Below are 20,756 nucleotides of genomic sequence, written 5' to 3'. Positions count from 1 at the left end.
AACAGTCTAGGAGTCTTGATGCAGTATGGTCTCTATATACATAAACAGCAAAATATGGTAGCACAAACCATTCATCTTTTCCAAACTCCAAACAACCCTTGGCTTGTTCATCTAATTCCTTCATCTAGGAAAGCAACTGCAATATGCAGCTTCCAGTTCTCCATCAAGAATCATCACAGATGGGATCTGGAAGCAAAACCTCCAGTATCAAGGCACCAAAAGCTTAGGCACAAGAGATAAAACAGTGAGGGCCTAACTGGAAGACTATGCTCCAACTTCCTAAGGAAGCAACCCACACACAGTTGTCTATTAGCCGAGCTGATGCAAAGAAGCAATTGCTTATATGGCTGAAATGAGCATAGACCAAAAGCGATGAAAGAGGTTTGGGTTTATGAGAAGTCATGGCAAACTCCTTAGCTTTCCATGTTTGTATTTTCAATTTTTACACGTGCACCTCTATCCTATTTCTGAACTTGGCAGACTGCGCATGAATAAAACAAAGAGACACTTAGTGGGGTTGCAGTCTGTTTTGAATTTGAATAAAAAATTGCACGCAATGGATCGACAGGAAAAAAAAGTTGTCCCTCCAGCACAAAGGAAACCACACCAATTTCAGCTGCAGTTTTGGTTTCCCATTTATGCAAAACAAGCATGTACACCCAAGCTGAAGCTCACAGGGAGAGGAGAAAATACCAGTTGCTTGGGGAAATGTTTAATACAGTCCCAAGAGGTTTTGGGATATAGTCCTTCTTCAGGGGCAGGTTTAAAGAAGCAATTCTCATCAAGTATGTGAAATGACAAATGAATTACTATAGTGGTACAGGCACACTTGATGAGATCTGTTATTTGAAACCTCATTTTTCCTATCACGTGAACCCTTAAAACCCATAACCCTTAAAACCTCCAGAAGTCTTCTCAACCTTCTTGGAAAACTCAGGTGAACATGAAGGAGGCTCCCAGAGAAATCCCAGAAACGGCAACTTATTTGGTGACTATTCCACAATACAACAGAAAATCAACTTGCATTGAAGAAAACGCCCAATTTCTTCCAATAGGCTTTCATTTTCATGTCCTTTTTGCTCCTCCAGGGTTCTTTGATCCAGGTCCAGGGTTCTTTGGTGATTATTAGCAGCAGGGAATGGATTTTTAACACACACACCCGTTCCTTGATTATTTTTTTAAAGAAAAAGCAATATGGCTTTGCTGCAAAAACAAAGCCTTCAACCTCTAGCCTTGGCCTCCTCTATGGTGTAAGGTTATGTCCTTATAAACCAAGGGAGCGTTGGTACCAATGACACTCTGAGCCATTTATTTCACCTTCCCTATTATTTGCCTAACTCCAGTAGCTTCTCTCACTATTGTTACAACATTATGACTTCTGCATAAGGACACGCAAAACCTATGCAACTATCTAGTTCCCTACAACGAGAACAAAAAAAGTTTCCATTCATGCTTTTGCTCACAACAGCACTCCTTCCAAATTCTTCAGCATCTTTAGCGAGGATAACCTCCAATACTTGAAATGTACACTAGACAACAAAGCAGCTGAATGTGTGAACGGGAAAGCATTGTATTTGAGGTGATACACTGATGTGACAGTTCAGTTTGTGGTGTAGTACCTGCAATAGACCCTTCCACAGGTTGAAATCACCACCTGATGTTGTGGTCATCAAATGATGAATATGCATGCATAAACCAGCACTTTTTTTGCTAACTTAAAGAACAGCTAAAGGTTACACACAAACTGGCAAGAGATATTTGGAGCCACATGGCTGTAGTATAGCTCTTTCTATCATACTGAATGATGTGTGAAAGGAGATCCTTTGGTGGCATGTATTTTATGAAGAAATCCAGTACATGAAGCAGCCAAGATGATAAAGGAGGGAATCTTCCAATTCTAAAAGCTGCCTAGTTACTACTTTTGGGGTACACTTACCTCTTTTACAGAGAGTGCTTAGCCATAAGCCTTTCCTCCTTTTACTTACTTGCTTTCTGATTTAAAAATCTAAAACACTAGAGACATTTCAACTCCTAAAAAATATTTATTTCAAGGCAGACCACTTTGGATCTGTATCTTGAAGGCAAACTACGAGGAAAATTCTCTCTCTCTCTCTCTCTCTCTCTCTCTCTGTGTGTGTGTGTGTGTGTGTTGTTCAATTGCACAAAATGTAGAGGTCTTGAAAAGCAGTCAAGGAGCCTTAAGAGGCTCACCAAAATGCTGATGGCAGGAAAAGGAAACTGAAAACAATAATCTACATGCATGGTTCTGTGGGAAACTTTAGGGCTACTTCCCGTTACACATCTCAGTAATGGAAAATAAGACTACATGCAACAATTGCTTGATCTGTTTATTGGCACACCCATGTCATACTTCGAATGTGACAAGTGTACGTACCGTTTATTACATACAGATGAAATACTGCCACTGCTGCAGCCTACAGGTCATTTGGTAGTCAGGCTACATATTAGGAACATTTGAGCCTAGCTAAATGCCCTCCTTCGCCTTTCCATTCTACTGTACTATGATAGTTCCCTTCACCTGTAAGGGGGGAAATGTTATCTCTATATATACATCACTTGTTGCAGCTGCTACACCATTCTTATTAGCTGCACTACAATGAGATTTCATACTGGCTTCTTCAAAAACTTGAGAAACACTGTCAATTTTAAATCAGGATAAAATCTCTAAGCTGAGATTCACCTGAGATCTAAAGAAGCAATCCAATCAGTCTTGGTCCTGCTAACTCCTTGAAAGCAAAAGGCCATGTCATGAACCCTTGTCTTCAAGGAGCAAAATTAAGATTGTTTTCCTTCCTTCTCCTTAATTTCAAAATAATTCAATGATCCGTATTTAATACTCACTGTGCAGCTATTACGAAGGGCTTCAAATTTACGCTGGATTTCATCTCTATGAGCCTAAAGGAGGTAAGAAGTTGATCATCAATTTTTTCATACATTACTTTTAGAATCCAACAGCTGTTTTCTTTCTTTCTTTCTAAATGAACTGCAGAACAATCTACCAGCAAGCAAAGTTAAAAAGGCAGATGCTGCAGGCTATGAATGCTACCAGGACAAAAGAACCAAACGTTGTGTCGACTTAAGGCATCCTCATGCTTCCGTGTTCTCAGCTACTGGAGCTAAATGTACAACTGAATGCACTGCTTCGTGGCAAATGCCAAAATATTCCTTTTCAGCGGCCTTCAGAAGGTAGCCATTTAATAAGAGTTTTGAAATGGTTTGCCTTGCATTTTTTATTTCCACATCTGAGCTGCTACTTCATGGGATTTAAAAATAAATAAATAAATAAACCCTACACATGTATTTAAGAGTCCACACACAAACACAAAGTGTTAGAAAAGCCTATCATGGAGATTAGGCAAATTTACCAAGCAATTCAGCCACACAACCACAAGCCTAACAAGCAGCCTGATGCCTTCCCCAAGGAGTGACCAAACCAACTAATAATTTTATGCTTATTATTGCTTGGATCATGGAAGTCTAACATTCAAAGACATGAAGCATTTCGTTTCAAGACAACTGCGAAAAGGCATGCACCGTTTTAAGTGTTTTTGCAAGCAAAGTGTGACACAAAGACAAAGCTCATCTTCCAGCCACTGGACCCTCTCCCATCAGTCCGATTGAGGCAGTCTCAAGCCGCAGCAAAGGGACTCTCAGGTTACTGGTTGCTCATTGGATATTTCTTCTTTATTCAAGCCAACCCATTCATTCCCAAGACACCCAAGGCGGAAAAGCTGCTCAACCCAAGTCTGAAGTGAATGACTAGAAAATGAACTTTTTCTTCCACCAATCAGCTGAAAGAGGCTCAAACGAGACCCCCCTCCCCCCTTCCCAGCATTCCACTAGATTTAATACCCAATTCTTAATGGGGTGTTTGAATCATTAGACTGAAACAGGAGCTCTTTTGAGGAAATGCAGGTTGTCATTTTAGTGCTAAGTAAAATCATCTCATACAGCATGCCCCTGTTTCTATTGGCCTAGAAGCCAAATATTCCACATTTCCGTATCTGCACTGGAAAAGATCGGATAGAGAAGCAGAGCAGTGGCCAACCTTTCGCAAGTGTGTCAGAAGTCCAACGTACAAGACATTGCTATTCTAACAGGCACTACAGCGCATGTGTAGATCTCTCCCACCACCCTCCAAAAAACCCCCGAAGAAACCATTGGGCTAGGTTTTGCCTCGCATCCACTGAGCCAGAGAGCAGGCAGCAGCACAGCATGGCAGAGGTTGGCACTATGGGCGTTTCCAAGCCACACTGTGACCCTTTCCCATGGAAAGCTTCCTTATAGATTTGTCGAACTGGCCCAGCATTTTCTACTCTGAGCATCAGCGTCTCTCTGGAGCCCCAAGTTCCATTAGTTTGGGAGCAGGCAATGCAATTATAGATTCTAGGTAACTTTGGACAATCGCATTACAGAAAGCATTACAGTACAACCACCCATGTGAAAAGTCACCCTATGCTCTCTAGCATGACCCACGGAGCCTTGGGCTTCAGTCCAGGAGCGTCACAAACTCCTACTGCCTGTGCCACTTATGGCACCCATGCCTCAGGTTGACCACTCATGGGATAGAGCACGGCATTCATTACTCACAAGTTTCCTGCGCTAGTATAGTTGCATTTCCTAATGGTTAGCACTCAGCTTATGTGCATCTCTGAACGCAGAAGAGGTCGGGCTTTCCTTCCACAGGATACCAATACCACAAGCAATACATGCACAGGTCTACTGCTTAATCCCTCAAGCCCCAAGGTACAGCTGCAAAAGCGGTTAAAGGGGTCCCTAATGAAAGACACTGTTCCTTTCATTAGCATCCACTGAGACACAAGCCCACTTCCAGCACTGCTGGATGCACGAAGCCACAGCTGGCAGCCAAAGCAGGAGTTAATAATATCTACCACCCAACAATTTGGCAAACCTTAAAGTGAAGATCCAGCTTCATAAAGCACATAGTTGTTTATTTGGGTTTTTGTTTTGCAAGGGCAAGATCTTTTTTTAAAAAATCAGTAGCATATAGTATACATTTAGGTTCAGTTCAGGGGAGGGGATAAAAAATGAAAGAGTACCTTAATGAAGGATTCACTATTTCTGCATAGTAAGATATACAACTGACACCTTTGTTAGGGAACAAGTATAAGGCAACATTTATTTCACCAGCTTCCTTTAAAAACGGGGCAGCACAGCAGCATGAAACTACAATATTAAAGAGAATCCTCACCCACCCAAACAAAATCTCAGTACTTCTGTGAAAAAAGGGACACAAATCCACAGGAATGATGGTTCTGAAACATCAGTTACTTACCTGTAACCAGCCTTTTTATAAGTTAAATCTGACCATTAATTTTTATATATATTGGCAGAATGTCACCAAACTTCTATGAAAATAAAGACAGTGTACTTCAATAATATGCTGTATTTGGAGGCTGAGGAATCTATGCCCTATACTGGGTTATCTCAAGGGAAATCCACACGAAGCTGGCATCAATTCTCAGAGCTACTGCCCTTTTGGGGGTTGAATAGGGTTACAGAGGGACCCTTTTGTCGCACTTCTTGCCTCTAAACCAGGATAATTCAATGCCAATGCTGTACAATCCTAAAGTAGTTATGAAAGGCAGAGCATATGGTATTTCAGAATCCAAGGAATGCTGGATAAGAGCAGGCCCCAGCTTGAGTTCACTGTTAGTTTATATTCTGATATCAAGGCATGATTCAGAGCACAGAGAAGAAGTCTACTGCAGGCATTTCTTCCCCCTTTCAGAAGCCTTGATCATTCACTCTCCCAACTTTTCCTTCTACAGCTTCATGACAGCATCTCAACTCACGTAAGGACTTTAGGTGCTCTTGGTGCACTCTTTAAAACAGAGCACTCCAATGTTAGTCCACTGCTTGTAAACCCACTGAAAATAATAGACGTGGCTAATTTAGGTCCATTAATTTCGATGGGTCTACTCGGAGTACAAAGCTTAGCTGGTTACAATCCTCATGTTATGCTGGGTAAACTCTTCCGAAAGATCATTCACCAACGGATCATCTTCCCCTCCTCTAAAAAGGCCTGGATGTAAAAGCCTTTGTTGTCTGGACTGGGTTTCAAAATGGCAACAGAAATGGAGTTATACTTCTTCTCAATGTCACTTAGCTGTGCTCCTGTTTCAAAGAAACAGGTAGAAGGAATGAGACTGGTGCCCCAAAGGAGGAATTTGAAGACACCATATATGGGTACTTTCACTGAACCCAAAATGACTGTCTAAATCTTGAACATGCCAGATGACAAGTAGAAAGTAAAACAATGGCAACGTTCTACTCCTTAAAAGGAAGTCCCCATGCCTGATCAGGCATATTTCCTTTACTCTGAAGAGACAAACCCAGACAAAGAAAAACATCACATCTATGGAGGCTGATCCATATGAAAAAAAGTAAGTGTAGATCTGTTAGGAGCACATTTTCAACAAACATCAGAGACATAAGATGAAGCAAAGCAAAACATATCAAGCTAAGCCATCTGCAGATGATCATTCTCAACCAAGGGTATATTTCAATATTACAATTTCAAGCCACTCAAGAGCATCACTGGATTGTATGCTTCAAGGGCACAGCTCCTCACACCAGCCCAGAATTCTGGAGCTTACCGTCAGAGCTTGGATCTCCTCTTCTGCCTCAGCCGTGGTCTCCTCTAGCTCAGTTTTAGCCTCCCGGAGTTGACTTTCCAGGGCTGCGCGGGCAGCCTGCAACCCCGAAATCTGAGATTCCCTCTCCTGGAGGGTGAGCTGCAATTCTGTAAGCTGCCGCTTCAACTCCAATTTTTGTTCTTCGTGTTCAAGGCTAACCTGAAGAGTTTAAATACAGTATTGATACGTATGAACTTCAAAATGGAAGTTTGCTTAAGATCTTTCAGCAATGTCCTTCTGCTGTTTATGTAGGACAAAAAAAGTCATCTCCATGCAGAGGAACACCTGGACATAAATCTGATATCAGATAGGATAATATTCACAAAGCAGAAGGAGAACATTTTAATCTCCCTGGATACTCTGCTTCTGACCTGGCGGTTGTCATTCTCCGGAGGAATTTGAAAGGGTGAAATAGCTGAATTTATTTGGGTCTGAAATGAGACAGTGGTTTCCTGTCCTGCTACAGGCCTGAACACAATCATCCTAGCACTGCTGAGTGAATTATCATGAACTACCACTGCCATGCATGTTCAATGGGCTTATTTTGCAAACATTGAAACTCTAACTGAATGGTCACAAATTGCTTTGTGGTAGAGGATCATACTACACCTCTATTGAAGTGGCCTCTGGTCCACAAAAGCTTATGCCGTGACAATCACAACCCACCACCCATGTGGCCAGATGTACATGAATTGCTCAACTGCATGCAAGGACAGGCTTTCATTTGGAAAGCTTCCCCCCCCACCACCACCTTAACTCACTCTCATATCCCTTTTCAACAACACCTGCATTCCTTGCAGCTCATTCCTCCAGTGAAAACCACCCTCAGAATATTTGCCTCTCTCCATACACAGATCAACATTAATTTTCACTTCTTCCTTCCTAATACTATGGGACACCAGTTTCTTAATAAATTTACATTTTTGACAGCGAGGATATAATCTAATACAGGTGGCTCCCCACTTACGCAGAGGTTACATTCTCCACCACACACTGTGTGCATAGATCGTGTAAAGTGGGGAGCACCGTCTAAATAACCTTTAAACACCCTCTATGCCACTTTCTCTTCAACCCATACCAAAAATACTGTATCCAAAAATATCCACAACTAGAATTGAAACTCTGGGGCTGGCAGGAGGCTGGAGGATGCACAGGAAAGCGGCTGCTGCTGCTGCAATACCCTGCACACCAGCTGTTAGGCGGGGAGGCTGAGCAGCATAAACAAAGTCTTTGGGGTTTCCTCTGCCCACACTGACGTCCTCTTTGGGCTCTGGGGAGGCCACAAGGACTCACCGGCTCTCTCCCGCCATTTCTGGGTTTGAACTGAATTATTTATTTTCCAGCACCATGAGTATATAAGTCAGAAGTGAACTGATCACACATAACTGGGGTGCCGCCTGTAGTTGTCTAAACGTCCAGCTAAGCAGGCTGTTGAGTTTCTCTCTCTGTCATTTCTTGTTTCGGCTGCAGTTCAAAAAGCGTCAGCAACACATTTTCAAAATCCAAAACTGATCTTCCATCTGCTGTAAGCATTGCCACTTCTGAATAATTAAGCCTGTCAGATGTTTATGGCAACCAAGTAGGTTAACATGCAGTTTTAAGGATGTCATCCTAGAAAAAGCTTCACGTACCATTCTGAAGGAGGCCAACATTAAAATATGCAATGAGGAAAAGAGTCACTTGTCTAGTTAGTCTTCAGACCCAAATTACAGACTGATCTACTCTGCGTACCACTGAAAACTATGCCCAAACAGCCCTGTGAAAGCCATTCCAATGAGACCTAAAATAATCATGTTGAGCAGTCACCCCACTTTCTCCTATGACAAGAGGCAGTTTCATCTTGAAATTATGAACAGACACTCCACAGTTATCATCCTGTTCAAGGGGGTTGAGAAGCTTCACCTTCATTCACCTGGAGCTACCACAGGGACAGAGAAAATCTGCCACACTGCCATTTTGCCAGTGCCAGCTAGACAATTCAGTTTCATTTATAGAAGCAGCAGCAATACCGACATTGGCAAGCAAACTTTTACCTCTCGCAATCTAGTCTCCAGCTCCAACAAGCGAGCCTTGTCATTGTGGTCCTGATGACTGATTTTCTCCAACTGTTCCTCCAGCTTACTGTTCTGGGCCTCCAATTTTCCAGCTTGAGTTTCCAGATAAAATTTCTGCTGCCTGAGCTCAGAAATCATTTCTTCTTGGGCTTTCCTGAAAAGTGGGGGGGAAGATGTACTCTAGTCCTGGCCAAAAGCCTTTTCTTACATTGGGGTGCAGAAGAAATGGCTCCCTAGGCCAGGAGTGCTGATGCATCAGCAATCAACCCCATCCAATCATATGAACACTTTTATTTTGAAAAGGTCACATTTATCACCAAAACTGCGACTATAGAGCACGGATGTGACTTGAGTCTTCTCCCTAATTACAAATGAAAATTGGCTAATCCTACAACTGGACGCAGGTGGTGCTGTGGGTTAAACCACAGAGCCTAGGACTTGCCGATCAGAAGGTCGGCGATTCGAATCCCCACGACGGGGTGAGCTCCTGTTGCTTGGTCCCTGCTTCTGCCAACCTAGCAGTTTGAAAGCACGTCAAAGTGCAAGTAGATAAATAGGTACCGCTCCGGCGGGAAGGTAAACGGCGTTTCTGTGCGCTGCTCTGGGTCGCCAGAAGCGGCTTAGTCATGCTGGCCACATGACCCGGAAGCTGTACGCCGGCTCCCTCGGCCAATAAAGCGAGATGAGCGCCGCAACCCCAGAGTCGGTCACGACTGGACCTAATGGTCAGGGGTCCCTTTACCTTTACTAGTTCAGCAACATGTCCCCCACACCTGCCATAAACCACCCTTTATTTTTATATCTGAACTGGACTATTTTTATATCTGAACTGGACGAATCCCCACGACGGGGTGAGCTCCTGTTGCTGGTCCCTGCTCCTGCCAACCTAGCAGTTCAAAAGCACGTCAAAGTGCAAGTAGATAAATAGGTATCACTCTGGCAGGAAGGTAAACGGCGTTTCCGTGCGCTGCTCTGGTTTGCCAGAAGCGGATTAGTCATGCTGGCCACATGACCTGGAAGCTGTACGCCGGCTCCCTCGGCCAGTAAAGCGAGATGAGCGCTGCAACCCCAGAGTCGGTCACAACTGGACCTAATGGTCAGGGGTCCCTTTACCTTTACAACTGGGCTTTAGGACAAAAAGCTAACTGAATAGAAGTGGGAGGGGAGTGCTCTTGTGCCTGGGTCCTGGCTTGAGGGTTTCCCATAGACATCTGGTCAGTCACTGTGAGAACAGGATGCCGGACTAGATGGGCCAATGGTTCTTATGTTCAAAGTTAAGAGCAACCCTTAAGAGCTGCTCCCCCTTGTGACCTAATGCTGCTCACAACCACAATACTGACAACACACCTGGAAACAGTAGTATACAGTATCTGCTTTCCCCCTGCTTTATAACTATAAGCCTCAGGAGTTTGTCCTGTTGTATCCAGTTCCTATCCTACTCAAGAGTAGACCCACTGAAACGAATGAGCTTGACTATGTCCTTTAATTTCAATGGGTCTCCTCTGAAGAGAACTTTAGTTGGAGACAAGTCACAGCTGTTAATTCTCCTACCTAAAGCTATCATTGCACGCACAAGAAATTTGCGTAATCTCAATTTTCCTCACTCAGAAAATGTCTCAGAGGTTCGGGAACTGAAAATAAAAATTTAAAGCAAAAATTAATCAAGTGGCATGCCAAAAAATAAAAAAGAGGGAAAGGTTACTAAGGCACCTCACACCAAAGGGACATTTCTGACTAGCAAGAGCTAATAGACACAGTAGCCGAACAGGAGGCAGTGGAGATTTCAGGGAATTTCTCTCCAGCTAGAAAAATGCCCTCGAGTCATCGGTTCTTTATGAAAAGCACAGAAAAGGGCTTGTTTCACTAGCAGTTACAGGCACTCCAAACTTCCCCAGGGGGCTGTGAGCCAAAGGACAGCTTCATGCTTACATGTTCCTCTGCGTAAATAGGCTGCTATTTGCTGCAAGCTTATTAGCTTCAGACAGTTCCACTATTCTCTGTTCCAGAGACCTAATCTTTGAATCCATGGCATTGAGCATCTGAAAGAAAGATACCTACAGTTAATATGACTTAAGGGTGGCTTTCAAACTATGTTCGGAAGAGCCCAGGGGTTCCTTGGAGGCTTAAGCAAGGATTCCTTACATAATAAGTTTAGTGGTGGCTGACAAGCTCACTTACCATTACTGAACTTCCTTTGCCATGCAAAACTGGGACACATTCTTAATTTGGAGAAGGGCTCAGAAGCTACTCATCACTTCATGTTAGTTGTGTGTTCACCCTACAGCACTCCCCAGAAACTTCTGCTGTATGCAGGCATTCCACGGCACATGTGCACAGGGCTCCTGCAGACAAGCTGATGTCATGGGGATTTGAAAAATGCTGTGTGTGCTTCTTTCAGAACAAAGCAATTCTCTCCAGATATGAATATATAGCATGGTGTCTTGCTGAAACAGATCAAATTATTCAAGCTGGGGAATGCAGTCACAGTTATATGGAGCATGTCTGGTTTAGCAAAGCCAAACGGGGATTCCCATACAGAGGCACCAACAATAATCTGCTCATATTTATTTTTACAGGAAATTAAAACTAGATTAAGAGCACACTACCCCTTGGATATTTGTGGACATATTTCAAGGGATCCCAATTTAGCACAAACAAGCCCTTTGGCTAAGGACCACACAGAAGCTGTTTACAATGCAGTTCTCTCAAAGTGCTCTTAGGAAGCTCTTCAATGGCCCAATTCTAGGAGTTGCTGCTCTAGAAATAAGCATTTAGGATGAGTGCACTGACTGCATCTCAAGCAAAGCTGATCTAGGACACCACACTGCAATATAAGGGCGTCTTTCAACACAAGCTCTTGTGCAGCACAGGTTAAGGTAGAGGCGAGCAAGGCAGTGATATGACAAGGTTTATGTAATTATGAATGGCATGGGGAGAGTTGAGAGGGATATATTTTTCTCTCACACTGTCACCTTAGTGACACTGACTGACAGAGGCCCAGTTCGTGGAAATCAAATTCTGGCTTAAAAAGCCAAGATACGCACAAGCTCCATTCACCCACAATGTCCCATCAAAATGAATGGGGAGACAAGCCAGGAAGCTGCAAGTTAACCATAGCTTCCCATTACATGCAAACCAAGAACTGTGGTTCACAGCTTCCAAACAAGCCAGGATTTGAAAGCCAACTTTAAACCACAACATATCCCGGCTTGTTTGTGTTTGTAAGTAAATCGGAGCTTCACATACTGCCTTCTGTTCTGCAAGAATTTTGCATTTTTCATGGGCTTCTTCCTCATGCTTTCTCAACAAGTTCTCGAGCGCATCCTTGTCTGCAAGATCTTTTTTCATCTGATGGTCAAGCACCTAAAAGAAAAAGAAATACATGCTTACTTTCTTCCTTCGTGCCTATTGCCAGTCGTCATCAAGGGGACGGTTCCAGAATTAAGGCTGGCACAAGACATTTTGTTGCCTGAATCTTTTCCTATGGCAAACATTGGGAATATAAGGGAGCTGACCTACACCAAGTCTAACCACTGGTCTATCTAGCACAGGGCTGTCTATATTACACTGACTGGCAGCAGTTCTCTAGGATTTGGGGCAGGAGTCTTATGCAAAGCACTATGCCCTTCCTCCTTTCTCGCTTCAAAGAAAAGGGCCGTAGCATGGAGGCAGAGCACAAACCTTGTGTACGAAAAGGTCCCAAGTTCAGTCCTCGCCATTGTCAGTTAAAGGAACTGAAGTAGCAGGACCAGTAATGACAACTGCCTCAACCCCTGGATACTCGTTGTTAGCCAAAGTAGACAGTTACTTGACCAGGCGGGCCAGTGGCCTAATGCAGCTTAAAGCAGCTTCTTCTGCTCACATATGTTATGTTAAATGAAACATTCTTCCCTTAATGAACATCCAATAATTTGGGAAAGACAGGAGAAACTAATGATGTCAGAGATAACTCAAGTGGAAAGTGGTCACTTTCAGCTCTGGGAATTATCCTGATGGTATCTCGGTTAATTGGCACATTATTAGAAGCTAGGATATAATCTATGGTGCTAGTAAAACCTCTGGGGGAGATAAAAGTAAAATTACCCTCTTGATCCCCTTGACCGTGCCCATTGCAGAACAAAAGGTTATGTTCACAAAGATATTTCCAAGCGCGGTTAGAGGTGGTGTCCATTGCTGCCCTCTGACAGATTTCAGGTTCGTCCTCCAAGTTTAGTCCAGATAATATTGTATTTTGTGGGGAAACAATGCCGATCCAGGCATTGAAGTCGCCTCCTAAGACAAGGCGAGGGTTGGGTGACAAAGAGTCTATACTTTCGAGTAGTTGGGCCCTTAATGAACATGGGACACTACTGGGAACTAATAAATGTGAAGTAGGAGACAGATTTGACCTACTGGAGCTGACTTGGGAGAACTGAAGCTGCTCAAAATTCCCACCAGCAATTTGTGCTCCATGGACCAGAACTGCCTCTCACTCTGCCAGTAAGAATTCCCAAAACCCACTGCACAAAGCAGCTTGGGGCCACCTCTGTTAAAGAGGTCACACTCCCTCCGGTTACTAGCTATGCTCAGGTCTGCTAGATAAAGTGTTTCGATGCAATTCATTTTTCCTTCACAAATATATCGAAAGGTGTTTTGATTACGTAGAGCAAAGCGGCACAATATGCCATATTGGCTGTTAACAGGAATATCAACGGGGTTCCCAGAATAAAATACAAAGATTGCCTTTTTGTTACATCACCAGAAATTACACCCTAGAGGTGTGGGTTCGAATTCCATTTCTGACAATCACCAGAAATTACATAGCAAACTAACTTCTAGTAGTGGTATGCGTGTATTGGTATCTGAAAATTGTTTTTAACCACTACTAAAATACGAGCATTTGGCAATTTGGAATTAATCTACCTCACCCCCCCCCCACAGTCACATAGTTTGTGTGTTTCACAATATAAAAATGTTTGTATTTTTAAGTTTGAAGGGGAACCTAAGATAATTGAGGTTGGAGTCCAACTGTTCAGGCTTCTATTGCTGCTACAGTCAAATACTTCAGCGCCCATTTTACTCTATGCCTTGTTTTCAAGTACCTGCTTCAATTTAAAGGCAGCATATAAGAGATTTTAGTAATAAATAATAACAGCCTGACATCCATATAACTTTCCCCCCCTTTCCGTGGTATTTAAGAAACATCTTTAAAAATCTTGAATCATGCTTTAAGCAAAGGTGTTTTCAGCAATTCTAAGGAGTTTCCTTCACATATCAGACTACTGTGTAAATGGACAGTAGTGCTGCTCACATCATAAAGGGTGAGCTGGGGTGGGGAAACCAAAGGACAAAAATTGTGCAATTTGAGTTTCCCCAATAAGTGGCACCTATCATTTAATTGAGATGGTGCAGCATAATTTCACTCGTGTCCCCCCCCCCCAAAAAAAAAAAAAAAAACAGTGGCAGCAGATGCATCCCTTGAATCACTGGCAGACAACACTGCTCTGAAAAAAAAAACTTGACTACAGTGGTACAGTGGTGCCTTGGTACTAATACAACTTGGAACCCAAACACTGCAAACCCGGAAGTTAGTGTTCCAGTTTACAAACTTTTTTCAGAAGCCGAGTGTGCTCCATTTTGAGTGCCACACTTCTGTTTTGAGTGTTACGCTGAGGTTGCTCTGTTTTTGCTATTTATTTTGGTTTTTGTAGCTCTTTTTTGTTTCATTTTTGTGACTCTGCGGAACCCAGTTCAGCTACTGACTGACTGACTGATTGATTGTGTGACTGCAGTACATTGTTTATTGCCTTCATTTTATGGGTCAATGAGAGAAAAATTCATGTTAAACTGCTGTTTAATGGGTTGTTTTTAAAAGTCTGGACCAGATGAATCCATTTCGCATTACTTTCTATGAGAAAGCGGGCTTTGGTTTTGGAACGGACTTCCGGAACGGATTAAGTTTGAGAACCAAGGTACCATTGTAGTTATGTGACCCAAACACAGCAACTCTTTTCTCACTCCCCCTTTCTGATTTTTGGCCTTTTAAGACTTCACAAATAAGCAATACTTTATTAAATAGCATTGCAAAACTACTTCTGACACCTGCAAAGCAACCATCTCCGACCACAAGGCACCACCAGCATGACAGAACAAGTCAACTAAGCATGTTTACCCACTCCAAACACTGAGAGAGACAGAGACAATGCCTCAGAAGTGCAGGAGCGAGGGAGAAGGAAGCTGGAAATTTTAAAAGCACAACTACTAGGGGTTTTGTGCAGAGGGCCATGCATCTTTTAAGCACGCCTGAAGATAAAAAAGGTATCTTTACTTTGATCCTTTCTTCATACATCTGCTCTTTCTGTTTCAGATGCAACTCCAGGTGCTGTGCGGAGAGCTGTGCCTCCCGATGCTTCTCTTCTAATTCCTGGAAACAAAGGTTTAAACGTATCAAAGATTAAGGAAGAGGGGGAATGGCACCGCAAGCACACTCATGAAATGCACACCACAAACTACGCATTTCTTGCTCCGGGGGAGACAATTACGGGTCAGGCCTCATCAGACAAACGCCCCTTTGGATGGCTCTTTCCAGATGCTGCAGCAACAACACACGCTGTCACACAAGTACACATTTTTAAAGAGACTTAGGCTACAATTATTTTGCTCGGGCACAGGTCAAAACTGATTTCAGTCACTCTCTTGATTCAACAGCCTGCACACACAAAAGAAGGGTTGAAACAGCTTTCAAGGCCTTTGGCAAGTGATGCCATCAAGAAGTCACTGAATGGTTCGAAACATTACTGAATCCACTTGCATTCATGAGAAGCAAATGCCTGAAATGCATATTCATGAAAGTATATAAATAGTATGCAGCTGTTTAAACGTTTTCTTGAGAAGCCAGCCACTTTAATGATTGTTTTGCAGTATTTCTAATGGCTTTTATGGTTTTCTATTGCTGTATGTCAACCTGAAATTTTATGCGAGGGTGGTATTTAAATACTTTTATAAATAACTCAACAATCTAAGTGAGATATTTGAATCTAAGGCCTGGAATGTAATGCCCTTATTTCAATAAATAAATCCAGAGCATCTCCTTCTAGGCCACAGAGTGCAGCTTCATATTTAACTTACAATCAGTATTATAGTGTGTATCTGTGTGCTTCTGGGTGTGTCTGGATCCGTCCCGAGTCGAGGAGTAGCCACTTAAAAGTCAATATAAGCTCAGAGGCAAATATAAATAATTTTAAAGGATTGTTCTTCGCCCGTTACCATAGCCACTGACAGCATCCACCTACACTTCCAAAAAACCTCAGACAAAATGTATATTTGGCAATTGTCTCGCTTGTCTAGCTTTAGTCTTTTTCAGAGCAGATCCCAGTTTGAGCGGGATCTTTTCTTAGTCAAGAGAAACGGTATGGTGCCCATTTTTCCAATAATTTAGGAATTTACTTCCTCACCGTTTCCTCCAAAGGGATCCCCAGTTCCCAGGTCTTGAGTTTGCTCAAGAGGAGATAGGAAGATACCCTGATATGGGACAGCTCATCTAGAGGCATGTGAAAATATATTGAAAGGGAATCCCACCTTTAAAAAAAAAGTGTGTCTAAAGCTGCTTGCAAACGAGACACATTTCTTTGCCAGTTTGGATAGATCCCCAAAACCACAGCTTGCACTATAAGCGTGGCGGCTTTAAAAGGGAACTTCCGTTTTCTCGACTGCTGTCATCAACAACCGCTATGGCCTATCTACTATATGCACCAGCTTGCAAGGATGTTGTCAGAATCAACTAGAGAGAGTGAGGATAATTTCCTATGCTACAAGGCAGCGCTGAGGCTGATCCATCTGGCTGATCCAGTGGTTCATTAAGCAAGAGGGGCCTTTCATTTCTCTGATGTGTCCTTTTCTAACGCCACCATTCATCTCTTGTGCCCTTCCTAATGTCGCCAGTGCCTCATCCTTCAAGGGCCACTTCAGATGTGACCCATTTCCTCTTTGAAAAGCACCTCTTTGTAGGCAGAAGCATAGAAACTTTGCATGGATATTACCATGCCTATTTTGCAGCATGCAACATCCCTGAATGCTCCATGTATTATGATCTAATACATAAGAGGCTTCACATTTCAGTCCAGAATAGGTAAACAAAATCCAGGAAACTGATTGGCTGATTTCCCCAGGGAGACTTGCCCCCCCCCGCCCACACACACACCTTTTTTTAGTTCCAACTAATGCAATGAGAGGTTTAAAGGTGCAGCTTTTGTCTCAATCTGGTGCACTGGACTTAACTGAATTCTGTTCTGAGCTGTCCAGCCTGGAATATCACTGAATCACATGGGTCGAGAAGCAGCCTGCAACCCCACACTAATGATACAAGGACATGAAACTACAGTACCCTCCCCTCTGGAAAGGTTTAAGCAGTTCAGACACCTACTGCTGAACCTTTAATTACAAGAAGGTATAGATAACGTTGTTGTTGTTTTTTCATTTGACTGCCTACTTGGAAGCAGCTACCTCTTTTATAAATAAAGATGTTCTGGATTTATTTTAGACTTTTCAAACTGTCTTATTGCAAAAGGCTTTATTTATAAGCCTAAGCAGGTTTCATACTATTGAGAGCTATATAATCTGAGGTTTGAAGAGAAAAGTAGAGGGTGCACAAATTCCTCAAGCTTAGCCCTCCCTCACCCTGAATTTTCTCAAATTAACATCATCATCATCATCATCATCATCATCTGGTTTTGTTTTTGCAGCAGCCTTTGGAGAATGATGGCAGTGATCTGCTGAAATAGCTTCTCTACAATTAAGCAGGTTTTTTTAAATAAATAATGTTCTGTTCCCTTCCCACCCCTCTCCCCAGGGAGGCCCGCCTGGCACTAATCTTGCCATCGTTTCAGTGCCAAGCAAATATGTTTTTGTTTTCCTGGGCATTTCGGCCTCACAAATGATACACTGTCTCATTCAATCTGTTTTTAAACCTGTTTATGTGGTTTTATCATTGTATTTTTTGCTTGGTTGTAAATTGTTTTGGGGTGCTTGTGTGATTGGGATTAGTAAAGCCCTGCTATGGAAGCTAAGAGCATGTGTAGGCGTTCATATACCTTGGGGGCCCTCACAGGGGGGAAAAGACAGTATAACTGTTTCTATAAACAAACAAAAATGAGCAGTCTTATATGCATGTGCCTGAGTGCAGACAGGCATACAACCACAATGTATATATGGATGCACGCATAAGCAAATGGAGGATTATGTGCACAAACAGATGCATGTCTTAAGGATATGAATGGGTGAGAGTGCAGCATACGTACCTACACACACACACACACACACACACACACACACACACACACAGTTTTTGGACAACAAGACTGATGCAAAACGAATGAATCTGAAACTGCTGAAATGGCCCTGGGTTGGTCCTGCAACAACAGCTGCAAGTCCCTCTGCCTGGCTCCCCAGTGAACAAAATTCATAAATAACAATCATAAGCATCATAAACAAAAAGTAAAACTCATGTACAGCAAAGGAGGAAATCCTTTCTCTCCCATGCACTGAAAAGCATCCAACCATTTATATTTGGAGAGGAAACAGTTACAATGACTCATTTGGTTCTTCAACAGGGAAGATGCAGCAGACATTGCAACACAGGAGAGGTTGCCAAGACTTCCCAAGCTGGGCTCTGCAGATTTTATTGTCACACAACTCAAAACACAGGATGGGTACGGAGTTTCCGAAACATGTTTTATTTGAGTTCTAGAGCTTCTGTCGAAGCAAATGGAAATTTTAAGTCTCTCTGACGTGGCAAGCAGGCGTTTTGAAATAACACTGCAGAAAGGGTTCTCATCAAATTCCACTTATAATGGAATGTGAGAGAGCTACGAGGTGAGCGGGCAGGGATTTCACTGTTGTTGTTTAGTCGTTTAGTCGTGTCTGACTCTTCGTGACCCCGTGGACCAGAGCATGCCAGGCACTCCTGTCTTCCACTGCCTCCCGCAGTTTGGTCAAACTCATGCTCGTAGCTTCGTGAACACTGTCCAACCATCTCGTCCTCTGTCGTCCCCTTCTCCTTGTGCCCTCCATCTTTCCCAACATCAGGGTCTTTTCCAGGGAGTCTTCTCTTCTCATGAGTATTGGAGCCTCAGATTCATGATCTGTCCTTCCAGTGAGGACTCAGGGCTGATTTCCTTAAGAATGGATAGGTTTGATCTTCTTGCAGTCCATGGGACTCTCAAGAGTCTCATGGAACCTATATTACTTCTGACCAGCTCTGCCTAGTTCCCTCAATGTTGCCACATCAAAAGCCAGCAGAGCACGAATAAGATAAATTTATGTGCATTTCACTTAGCTGTGCCACAGCTATCTCGCATGGGTGCAATTTGCCTGGTTGCATTGCAGCATGGGCACTATAGTGTACTGCAGATTACCTGTGACAGGATGTAGATGATTTCGGCCTATGTCTTGGGGACAGCCCAGGCACAGTCTCCAGGTCAGGGCTCACATGGTTGCATGTTCCTCCATTCAATAAGGTTCCTTTCATAAGAACATGAAAGTAACAGGCCTCTCTGTGCTGCTACTCAACAGCTGACATTCAGAGGCACATCTTGAGACATGTACTTGGGTTTAAAGTGGGATTAAAAGCATCTAAAACCAGATTTGCAGGGAAGGAGGACACTGGCACAACCTTGTCCCTAACATGATAGTTTGCTATGTGGAGCAATTTCTTTATTTTTGTACTAAAGAACATTCCATCACGTGAACCACGGTGTGAAGTGGTACATCCCATACACAGATCTCATTGAGAATTAGGCACTAATGAATCAATGCTAAGAGAATCTGGGAACCATATAATCCTAATAATAAATAATGTCAGTCTATGTGTCAGCCCAGAAGAGACAGAGAACAGGCCCTGCCTTGTTACAAAAAGCAGCTATAGGTTAATTGGGAAAAAACTATCTAAGGCCTTCTACCAGCTTCCATGTGTCTACAGTTTGCTGTCAGCCACTGAGAAGCCAGCTGGACTCTTCTTTCTGCCACAGAACCACAGTCGTGTTACATCTACACAAAAGGCCCCCTACACTAAATGTTCAGTCCTGAACCAAGAGCCCAAGAATCTGCATGAAATCCCTTCATTTGGTTTCACCTGGCTCCGGCTACGCATTTTAACATCTAGGAAAAAAACTTTTCAAAATGTTAACACTTCCCACTGCATCTTATGGAGCCAGAAACTGTGCCCACTATTCCGCTCCAGTCTACCATTTTGTAATCATTACCCACCAAAATTTTATCCGCCATCTGCTGGATCTGCTGAGATTTCGTCTGGATATCTTCCTTCAGTCGGTTCTCTCTACGTTCAACCGTTTCCAATCGCTTCACTTGGTTCTCCAGAGAATGGCGCCTTTCCTGTCCGACATTCAGGAAAGCAGAATTGAGGCTAAAGGAGCCCTGGGTGTTCACACAGCAAGTAGCAGTCACAGTAGAACCATTTCAGTACCACTCCCTAAATTACATACCCACCCCCCTTAAAGTTTAATTTAAAAAGCAAATCCAGCAATATATATATATATATTCTTTAGAGAAAAAAACAGTACTTGAACACAGAAACAAGGATAAATATTGTTTGCTTTAAAAACAAACAAAAAACCCCAATTCTTTCATTTGACAGAACATAGTCCAGTTCAGATATAAAAATAAAGGGTGGTTTATGGCAGGTGTGGGGGACATGTTGCTGAACTAGTAAAGGTAAAGGGACCCCTGACCATTAGGTCCAGTCGTGACCGACTCTGGGGTTGCGGCGCTCATCTCGCTTTATTGGCCGAGGGAGCCGGCGTACAGCTTCCGGGTCATGTGGCCAGCATGACTAAGCCGCTTCTGGCGACCCAGAGCAGCGCACAGAAACGCCGTTTACCTTCCCGCCGGAGCGGTACCTATTTATCTACTTGCACTTTGACGTGCTTTCAAACTGCTAGGTTGGCAGAAGCAGGGACCAAGCAACAGGAGCTCACCCCGTCGTGGGGATTCGAACCGCCGACCTTCTGATTGGCAAGTCCTAGGCTCT

The 20,756-nt window shown here is 43.1% G+C and overlaps 1 protein-coding gene across 10 annotated transcripts in view; it reads right to left on the bottom strand.

Moving 5' to 3' along the window:
* CIT (citron rho-interacting serine/threonine kinase) overlaps nucleotides 1-20,756 on the bottom strand; it is a 117,528-nt gene that overhangs the window by 49,816 nt on the left and 46,956 nt on the right. For 9 of the 10 annotated variants that reach the window (XM_082202974.1, XM_082202978.1, XM_082202976.1 and 6 more), the window contains 7 exons: nucleotides 19,976-20,101; nucleotides 15,042-15,137; nucleotides 11,981-12,097; nucleotides 10,664-10,773; nucleotides 8,714-8,888; nucleotides 6,642-6,839; nucleotides 2,863-2,916 (listed from right to left, as the gene is read on the bottom strand). In XM_082202974.1, the coding sequence (XP_082059100.1) occupies nucleotides 2,863-2,916; nucleotides 6,642-6,839; nucleotides 8,714-8,888; nucleotides 10,664-10,773; nucleotides 11,981-12,097; nucleotides 15,042-15,137; nucleotides 19,976-20,101 (876 nt within the window). The remainder of the gene's footprint in view (nucleotides 1-2,862; nucleotides 2,917-6,641; nucleotides 6,840-8,713; nucleotides 8,889-10,663; nucleotides 10,774-11,980; nucleotides 12,098-15,041; nucleotides 15,138-19,975; nucleotides 20,102-20,756) is intronic. The other variant, XM_082202981.1, reaches the window with a different exon arrangement.

Source organism: Podarcis vaucheri (genome assembly GCF_965113315.1).
Source record: "Podarcis vaucheri genome assembly, chromosome: 16".
NCBI lineage: Eukaryota > Metazoa > Chordata > Lepidosauria > Squamata > Lacertidae > Podarcis > Podarcis vaucheri.
The sequence above is the reverse complement of the archived record's forward strand: the minus strand, read 5'-3'. Positions and strand labels throughout refer to the sequence as shown.